The 9,767-nt window shown below is 35.8% G+C and overlaps 2 protein-coding genes across 2 annotated transcripts; one reads left to right on the top strand and one right to left on the bottom strand.

Annotated features, from left to right (window-relative positions):
- Window positions 1-293: 293 nt before the first annotated feature.
- LOC131643611 (ABC transporter C family member 10-like) lies at window positions 294-6,918 on the top strand. Its single transcript, XM_058913872.1, has 12 exons — window positions 294-401; window positions 759-2,826; window positions 3,010-3,330; window positions 3,457-3,543; window positions 3,672-4,265; window positions 4,365-4,529; window positions 4,660-4,954; window positions 5,064-5,278; window positions 5,373-5,678; window positions 5,817-5,880; window positions 6,183-6,422; window positions 6,540-6,918. Exons 2-12 carry the CDS (start codon window positions 787-789, stop codon window positions 6,650-6,652), a joined length of 4,440 nt encoding a protein of 1,479 aa, XP_058769855.1. The 5' UTR covers window positions 294-401; window positions 759-786; the 3' UTR covers window positions 6,653-6,918.
- Window positions 6,919-6,945: 27 nt separating this feature from the next.
- Window positions 6,946-8,116, bottom strand: LOC131643613 (acidic endochitinase-like). The gene has a single exon (XM_058913874.1). It carries the CDS (start codon window positions 8,008-8,010, stop codon window positions 7,126-7,128), a length of 885 nt encoding a protein of 294 aa, XP_058769857.1. The 5' UTR covers window positions 8,011-8,116; the 3' UTR covers window positions 6,946-7,125.
- Window positions 8,117-9,767: the final 1,651 nt, after the last annotated feature.

Here is a 9,767-nt window from a genome sequence, read left to right as displayed (position 1 = left end):
ATGTGTGAAGAAGAAAAAATTAAAATTGCACAACTTAAACAAACATTTATCCCATCTGTTCCCAATTTTCCAAAGAACCGCATTTGTTCATGAATGATTGAATTCAACAAAAGTACGGATACCTCCAATGCACGTTCATCACTGATTATAAATCATATTTATAATTAAGAAATATATTTTAATAAAAAGTAATTATTTTAACTAATTTAACAAATTTATTTTTGAAGAACTCCTCCCCAACACAAACAAACACAATACTTTTTAGGAAAAGGTGACAATACGTGAGCCGTGACGACATGGTTGCTCTTACAGTTAGTTACCACCATATATACCTACGCACTCACTCACTTCCTTCCAATCTTCCCTCTTTCAAACGCCTTTTCTTTCGTCTTCTTCCTCAGGTACAAACGAAACCACCAATTTTTTCTTCTCTTCTTTCTTATTATAACCAACATTGCCGCTTTCAATTTCACTCATCATTAATTCCACGCTTTCATCATTATTCACTTACTCAAGTTTTCTTGTATGATTTTTGTTTATGTTTCTAGCATTTGTATTTGCGTTTAGCACCAAATTCATAATGTGTTTTCTTGGCCTTAATATCTGAATTTTATGAGAAATTATATTTATATAATATAACGCTGAATTCAAACAAGTTATGTGATTTTGCATGATTCATTGACTATAGGTAACTGTGTTGAGTTAATTTTTCTCTCAGCAAAAGCATGAGGGCTTGAACTTCTTGTTTTTTTTTACAGATTTTGAGCGAGAAAGAGGAGAAAGAAAATGGCAGGATTTTGGAGTGTGTTTTGTGGGGAATCTGGTTGTTCAAAGCCTTGCAGTTATTATGATGTTAAGTTTCTCATTGATCCTTCCTCATGCATCAACCATGTCTTAGTATCTTGCTTTGATGTGTTTCTTCTCATCATGCTCCTATTTATAATGATCCACAAGTCGTTATTAAAACCATCTCAGGGTCATATACATAGGGAAACATACTCAAATCTGCAACTAGTTTCTGCCATAACCAATGGTGTTCTTGGGTTGTTGCATTTGTTTTATGGCATTTGGATTTTAGAAGACAAGTTGAGGAAAAACCAAACTGCATTGCCTCTTGATTTGTGGTTGCTGGAATTCTTGCAGGGATTAACATGGATGTTAGTTGGTTTAACATTAAGTCTTAAGTTTAAACAACTTCCAAGAGCATGGTTAAGGTTTTTTACTATTCTAATCTTCTTAGTTTCTGGTATAAACTGTGGCATATCCTTGTTTTATGTAATCGGTAGTATGCACTTGTCCTTTAAGGTAGCAATAGATGTTCTATCTTTTCCTGGGGCAATTTTATTGCTATTATGCACATATAAGGAATCTAAGAGTAGCGACACTGACAGAGAAATCAATGAAAGCCTTTACGCTCCTTTAAATGGTGAATCGATTAAAAACGATTCTGTTAGTCACGTGTCGCTATTTGCGAAAGCGGGATTCTTCAGTAGGATTTCATTTTGGTGGCTGAATTCTTTGATGAAGAGAGGTAAAGAGAAAACACTTCAGGACGAAGATGTGCCCAAGTTGAGGGAGGAAGATAGAGCAGAAAGTTGTTATTCGATGTTTCTAGAGCAATTAAACAAGCAAAAACAGAAGGATCCATCCTCACAGCCATCTATTTTGAAGACAATGGTTTTATGCCATTGGAGAGAAATTTTAATATCTGGACTCTTTGCAATGCTTAAGGTACTTGCACTTTCTTCTGGACCTATGCTTCTGAATTCTTTTATATTAGTTGCTGAGGGTTATGAGAGTTTCAAATATCAAGGTTTTGTGTTAGCCATAGCACTTTTCTTTATAAAAACTATAGAATCTCTATCACAAAGGCAGTGGTATTTCCGGTCAAGACTCATTGGTCTCAAAGTTAAGTCGCTGCTAACAGCAGCCATCTATAAAAAACAATTGAGGTTATCCAATTCTGCGAGATTGGTGCACTCTAGTGGTGAGATAATGAATTATGTAACCGTGGATGCTTATAGAATTGGAGAATTTCCTTACTGGTTTCACCAAACATGGACAACAAGCTTCCAACTATGCATCTCGTTGGTAATACTTTTCCGTGCAGTTGGGCTAGCTACAATTGCATCCTTGGTTGTGATATTTATCACTGTACTTTGCAATACACCACTTGCAAAGTTACAACACAAGTTTCAAAGCAAACTAATGGTTGCACAAGATGAGAGATTGAAGGCTACTTCTGAGGCTCTTGTGAATATGAAGGTACTGAAATTGTATGCATGGGAAACCAGCTTTAAAAATTCTATAGAAAGATTACGGAATGAGGAACTCAAATGGTTGTCTGCAGTACAATTCAGAAAGGCATACAACACATTTCTCTTTTGGTCGTCACCAGTTTTGGTCTCTGCTGCTACGTTCGGAGCGTGTTATTTTCTTAACGTGCCTTTGCATGCGAATAATGTTTTCACTTTCGTGGCAACTTTACGCCTTGTTCAAGATCCAATTAGAACCATCCCCGATGTTATTGGGGTGGTTATTCAAGCAAAAGTTGCTTACGCTCGGATTTTAAAATTCCTGGAGGCGCCCGAACTGCAGAGTGAAAATATTGGGAAGAGGTGTTCAGAAGACAATATGAGGGGCTCAATTTCGATCAAGTCTGCTGAATTTTCATGGGAGGACAATAATGTATCCAATCCAACATTGAGAAATGTTAATTTGGAAGTAAGACCTGGCCAAAAGGTCGCGATTTGTGGTGAAGTTGGCTCAGGCAAATCAACTCTCTTAGCAGCCATTCTCAGAGAAGTTCCTATCACTCAAGGGAAAGTAAGATTTTGCTTTTTTTAATTTTTAATTGTATAGACTTTGCCATACTTTCATTATTTATAAATTTGATGGCATTTCCATTTTCAGCAGGCAGTTTTATAATATAACTTGGCATGTATATTTAACTTTTTGTCCTGAGTACTAGTAGTAAAAGGTTATTTGATTATCTTTTCTGGAATACAGATTGATGTTTATGGGAACTTTGCGTATGTTTCTCAAACAGCATGGATACAAACAGGATCAATAAGGGAAAATATAATGTTTGGATCACCTATGGATGTTCAAAAATATCAGGAAACTCTTCATAGGACTTCACTAGTGAAAGATCTTGAGCTGTTTCCTCATGGTGATCTCACTGAAATAGGAGAGAGAGGGGTTAACTTAAGTGGTGGTCAGAAGCAACGAATTCAACTTGCCCGAGCTCTTTATCAGAATGCTGATATATATCTCTTGGATGATCCATTCAGTGCTGTTGATGCACAGACTGCCACAAATTTGTTTAATGTAATGATAACATCACTTCCTTACATACTGTGTTTATAATGCAGCAAGTGCACACGCGCGCGCGCGCACGCACACAAACTTTAAATACTGTAGTTGGTTATGCTTGTGACACAATTAACTGGACAGGAATACATTATGGAAGGGCTTGCTGGGAAGACAGTTTTGCTTGTGACTCATCAAGTTGACTTCCTTCCAGCATTTGATTTTGTTTTGGTAATTTTATAAATCATTGAAGCAATGCTTATGTCTATGTCATTATTCTAACTGAAAATTAGAACATTATTTTATAATCTTTGGCTAACTGAAAACTATGCATGGACACAACGATTTTGCGGTTACAGTTGATGTCAGACGGCAAAATCCTACAATCTGCTTCGTATCAACATTTGTTGACCTCAAGCAAAGATTTTCAGGACCTTGTGAATGCTCACAAAGAGACTGCTGGTTCTGACCGGCTTGTGGATGTTACTTCTTCTGAAAGAAATTCAAATTCTGCCAAAGAGATAAGAAAAACGTATGTGGAGAAGGAAAAGCAATTCGCAGCACCAGAAGGAGATCAATTGATTAAGCAAGAAGAGAGAGAGACAGGAGACCAAGGGTCTAAGCCTTACTTAACGTACCTGAATCAGAACAAGGGATACATATACTTCTCCGTGTCTTTTATTTCTCAAATTATATTTGTGATTGGTCAAATATTGCAAAACTCGTGGATGGCTACTAATGTTGACAATCCTAAAGTCAGCACTTTGAAACTGATTCTAGTTTACTTGTCGATTGGAGTTACTTCAACAGTGTTCTTATTGATGAGAAGTCTTTTTACAGTTGCTTTGGGCCTTCAATCTTCAAAGTCTTTATTTTTACAGCTACTTAACTCCCTTTTTCGTGCACCTATGTCGTTTTATGATTCCACACCTTTGGGACGGATACTTAGTAGGGTAAGAATATTAAACAATCCTTTCTCTTTCCATTTTACCATTTACGTTCATGCAATGAATGGGAAATACTTATGCTTTGACTATTACTTCTTTGTTTAGGTCTCTTCTGATCTCAGCATTGTTGATCTCGATGTTCCATTTGGTCTTCTTTTCGCCGTAGCAGCTACTTCCAATTGTTATGCTAGTCTAACTGTTTTAGCAGTAGTTACTTGGCAAGTCTTGTTTGTCTCCATACCAATGCTCTATTTTGCACTGCGGTTGCAGGTAATGAACAAATTCTTTGGATTAAATTGCCATGACGATTTGGTGTTCTACTTTTGCTTTAATATATTATAATTATCTTTCATAGATTTAAAATGTGCTCATTGAAAATCCTTTTTTTCCCTCCATACAGAGATTCTACTTTGCTTCAGCAAAAGAACTGATGCGGATGAATGGCACAACAAAATCCTTTGTAGCTAACCATCTTGCGGAATCAGTTGCTGGAGCTGTGACAATAAGGGCTTTTGAAGAGGAAGATCGTTTTTTCGTAAAGAACCTTGATCTAATCGATATCAATGCTACTCCTTTCTTTCATAGTTTTGCTGCAAATGAGTGGTTGATTCAACGGTTAGAAACAGTCAGTGCTGTTGTTCTCGCATCTGCCGCACTGTGTATAGTTGTACTTCCACCTGGAACATTTTCCTCTGGTGAGAGTCTTCTTCTATTAGTCCGTTTAGAATTTCCCTTTTATTGTTTTCTTAACCATAGTTGTGTTTTATGCAAGTAGTAAAATTTCAACATATGATGCTATTTCAGGATTTATTGGCATGGCTCTCTCTTATGGCCTTTCCCTTAATGCTTCCTTAGTATTCTCAATTCAAAATCAATGCAATATAGCAAATTACATAATATCAGTGGAGAGGCTAAATCAATATATGCATGTACCAAGTGAGGCTCCTGAAGTAATAGAAGGAAACCGCCCTCCGATGAATTGGCCAGTTGTTGGTAAAGTAGAAATAAAGGAACTCAAGGTATTTGGTATTATTTTTAAACTCATTTGCATAATGTTCTTTTCAAAATGTAAGCTTGAACTGAAACAAGATTTGTTTCATGATATTGGAACAGATACGGTACAGGCATGATGCACCACTAGTACTCTGCGGAATCACGTGCACATTTGAAGGAGGACACAAAATTGGTATAGTTGGTCGAACAGGAAGCGGCAAGACCACTCTTATTGGTGCTTTATTTCGTCTAGTCGAGCCAGCTGGTGGAAAAATCATTGTTGATGGCATTGACATTTGTTCTATTGGACTTCATGATTTGAGGTCGCGCTTTGGTATTATACCTCAGGATCCTACTCTTTTTAATGGAACAGTCAGATACAATTTGGATCCTTTATTTCAACACTCTGATCAAGAGATATGGGAGGTAGTATTATCACATGCTTAGTTACGTTTCAGCATTTAGTTAGTAACAACATGGAGTTTTTTTCTTCCTGTTTATTTAATTATCTCTATTTCCAAGTTCCAACTATTAATGTGGACTAATTGTGGTTTCTTTACAAAGGTTCTTGGCAAGTGTCAGTTGCAAGAGGCTGTCCAAGAGAAAGAAGGTGGTTTAGATTCCTCAGGTGACATTTCATGTTATGCTACCATTACAACTTTGATGTGATAAGTTCCTCTCTAGTGTTCTGATTGGATTGGTTTATTTTAACATAACTACTATCATAAGAACTTGTGATAATGTCCGGAAGAGCTCATGGAAATAGCTTATTGGAAATGTCTAATAAGAACTTGTGATAATGTCTAAAAAGACAACTTATAGCTTATATGAAAACAGTTTGACTTGTGATAATGTCATAAATGTTTAATTAAGTTGTTTATCCAAACAGTAGTTTGAGATACTAATGTTTAGTAACATATTGCTATACAGTCGTTGAAGATGGGGCGAATTGGAGCATGGGACAGAGACAATTGTTCTGTTTGGGCCGTGCTTTGCTCAGGAGAAGTCGGGTATTAGTGCTCGATGAAGCAACTGCGTCAATTGATAATGCAACTGACTTGATTCTGCAGAAAACTATTAGGACTGAATTTGCAGATTGTACGGTAATCACGGTAGCTCACAGGATACCGACCGTGATGGATTGCACAAAGGTTCTTTCCATCAGTGATGGTAAGTAGCATATTAATTACTCTTGTTGATTGAAAATTTAGCATATGTTGTTGAGAAAGAATTTGATCCTTTCATAATTTTGTTCGAAGAAAATAAAATGTGCAATTGAATTTTCAGGAAAATTAGTAGAGTATGATGAGCCAATGAAGTTGATGAAGAGAGAAGGATCTTTGTTTGGGAAGCTTGTCAAAGAATACTGGTCTCATTTTCAATCTGCAGAGTCACATTAAAGCTGAAAATGTTTCTAGTTTTTGTAGGATTGGCGAAAAGCCAAAAAGGGGAAATAGAAGTAGGATGTAACATGTACTAGTATCATTAAATTTGGACAAACACCGGGTCCTAGGTAGAAGAAAATGATGCAAAAGAATTCAAATGTACAATTTGTAAGACGAGGTATGAGCAGTTTCACACTGGAAACCTGCATTGTTTACCAAATACCGATGAATGTTAACTATTGTACAATGTTTTGAAACTTTGGATAAACTTCCTTGACCAATTAACCAGATTCTATATCTCTTTTAATATATAGGTATAGATTATATAAATTCTCATTTAAAATTTGCAAAGACACTTCCAATGATAGGTGAGAGATAAACAAAGCGATCACTGATCACATAGCACCTATTAATATGTAGGAACAAATCCTACTGAACATGCTACTTATTCCAAATACGTAATAAAGACTACAGATTTAACTAGTTAATTAAACACTACCCTTAATAGCATTACTGTATCCACTATTTCCATCAGCAAATCTATTCCAAATCATGACTCCAGCATAATTAGGAGAACTCTTAATAGCAGGAAGAACTTGAGAGTTCAAAACATCAGAAGGAACAAAACCAGAAGCAGCACTATTAGCAGGAACACCTAAGAACACTTGTTTAGCTTGACTTGAAGTCCATTGATTCCAAGCCTTAACAAGATTGCCAATATTTCCATTTGAGTATTGACACTGACCATTATTATAAAACTGAACCCAAACATAGTCAAATAAACCAGTTTGAATAGCTGAATCTAAATGAGCATCAGGATAAGGACACTGTGGTGCTGCAGACAAGTAAACTCTCTTTTGCGCACTAAAACCATTAAGTGCTTTAGCAAGTTCATCCCAATGTTGACCATCACCTGCTTCAATATCAAAATCTATTCCATCCAAAACTGCATCACCTAATGGTCTTGAACTTGATGTTCCACCAAGGAAATTGTTCCATAGGTAAGTTGCTAGTTGTGTGGCTTCATCGGCCGAATTAAGAGAGTAACTACCAGAGGCACCTCCGAGAGAGAGTAACACTTTGATTCCCTTGCCTTGACAAGTTTGAATTTCATCACTAAACTTTGTGCAGCCGTTGACACTTGGATCGCAATGACCAGCAAGATTTAGTTGTGGGTTTTGGCTATTGCCAAAAGTGGATAGAAAAGCTATGTTTACAAATTGGTAGTTGTTTGTGTTGCAAGCATCTGCCAAGGAACCTTCACCTCCATCTTGGCCCCAATAGACTGCAATTCCTGCAGCATGAGAGTATTTGATTAGGGAAATGAGGAAAAAAGGGAATAATAGGATTGAAACTTGTTTTAAAGAGGCCATGTTTTTGAAGGTTGTTTTATGTGTTGTGTTGAAAATGTAGATAGATGCATAACACTTTATAGCTAGGGGAAAGTTGGAAGAAGAAACAATGAGAACCGTGTTGTGTACGTCGGGGGAGAAATTGGTTCCATCCATTCATAGGGAAGAAAAGTAAGAAGCATGAAATTTCAACAACTAGTATCTTCTTAGAAATTTCAAGACAAGCTCATAGCAGTTCAATTAATGATTCTCAGATTTAATTACACGTTGTCCTCCTATTTATCAAGAAAATAGTTTACATTTTTTTTTAAATCAAATTTTTTGGTTATTAAATTTGTGACAAATTTGGTCCAAACTCTCTTTTTGGTCCCAAAAGTGTAATTTATTGTCTTAATTTTGATGATGAGTAAAATATATCACTTCTTTGAGGTCAAAAGCCTGAGTAGAAACCTAAATTGCAACCAATTTAATATATTAAGGAATCTGAATTGAGCGTTATGAAAGAGAACTTTTTCATTATTGTGATCAGAAACAATGATCCAGTTATATATAAGAGTCTAGATATATATAAGAGTCTAGACTTACACCATAAACAACGGCGTTGAGCTGCACTAAATAGTTACTTGACTAGCAAGAAACAAACTCAACCAATTCCCTAACTAAATTAAAATAGAATTCTAACTACATATAATTTTCAAATTATTTCACTACTATGAAAAATGTCTTTAAGCTCGGTTGGATATGAGTTGTTACCTCAGTTTCATATGCGAGGTAACGAATGGCGTCATAAAAAGTGCCTCATTTTAGCTCTCGGTTTTAGATCTACCAACGAAAAAGGTGTAAAGGTTATGGGTTCGATCCCCAATGATAACTTTTTAAAAATTTTAAATAGCGAAAACACTTTCTCCTCGGTTTTGTCATTTAACCGACGGGTAAAGCACAATTGAATTTATTATATCTAATGTGGATTGCTTATTTCACCAAACTCTAACTTAACATATAACTCTTCTAATTGGTTTACAAAATAATTATGTTATATTTGAAGAACAACTTACACTAATCAATGATTTTCGAGCATCTTGCAACTCATTATTCATCTCTCATTTAATAGTTTGAATATCGTTCAATATTTCAAGTTCTTCATTCAACATCCTTCTCTACTAATTCATTCTTCAAAGCATAAAATTTGATGCTTTGTTGTTATGTCGGAATGTCGTAAAGAACAAACCAAAACTATGAGAAAGATTTAGTTTCTTGAACAAGTGAATAACAACAATCAACGGTTAGGAACAGTCAGTGTTGTTGTTCTTGCATAAGACACAACTATGGTTACGAAAACAATGAAATGGAAGTTCTAAAGACACTAATAGAAAAAGTCTCACCAGAGGAAAATGTTCTGGGTGGAAGAGTAGAAACAGGGCCGGCCCTGGGCCAGGGCAAGCAGGCCCACAGCCCAGGGCCTCATAAAAAATTGGGGCCTCATATTAAATGGGTTTGGGCTTTAGAAATTATAAAATAAAATATTTATATATATGTTATGGTGCAACAACTAACACAAATCAAACAATAGTGTGTTGGCTGTGTTCCGAGACTTCATCCACTAGGTGATGTGTTCGATCCTTGAAACACATTTTGAAATATTTTTTCAATATTTTTCAAATACTGGTACAATAAATGTATATTTGTTTTCAATGGTTTTCAAAAACTGACACCTAGTACAATTATATACACATTTTGAAATATTTTTTCAATTGTTTTCAAATACTGCTACCTAGTAC

This window comes from Vicia villosa, linkage group LG1 (genome assembly GCF_029867415.1).
Source record: "Vicia villosa cultivar HV-30 ecotype Madison, WI linkage group LG1, Vvil1.0, whole genome shotgun sequence".
Classification (NCBI taxonomy): domain Eukaryota; kingdom Viridiplantae; phylum Streptophyta; class Magnoliopsida; order Fabales; family Fabaceae; genus Vicia; species Vicia villosa.
This window is presented reverse-complemented; position numbering and strand designations above follow the sequence as displayed.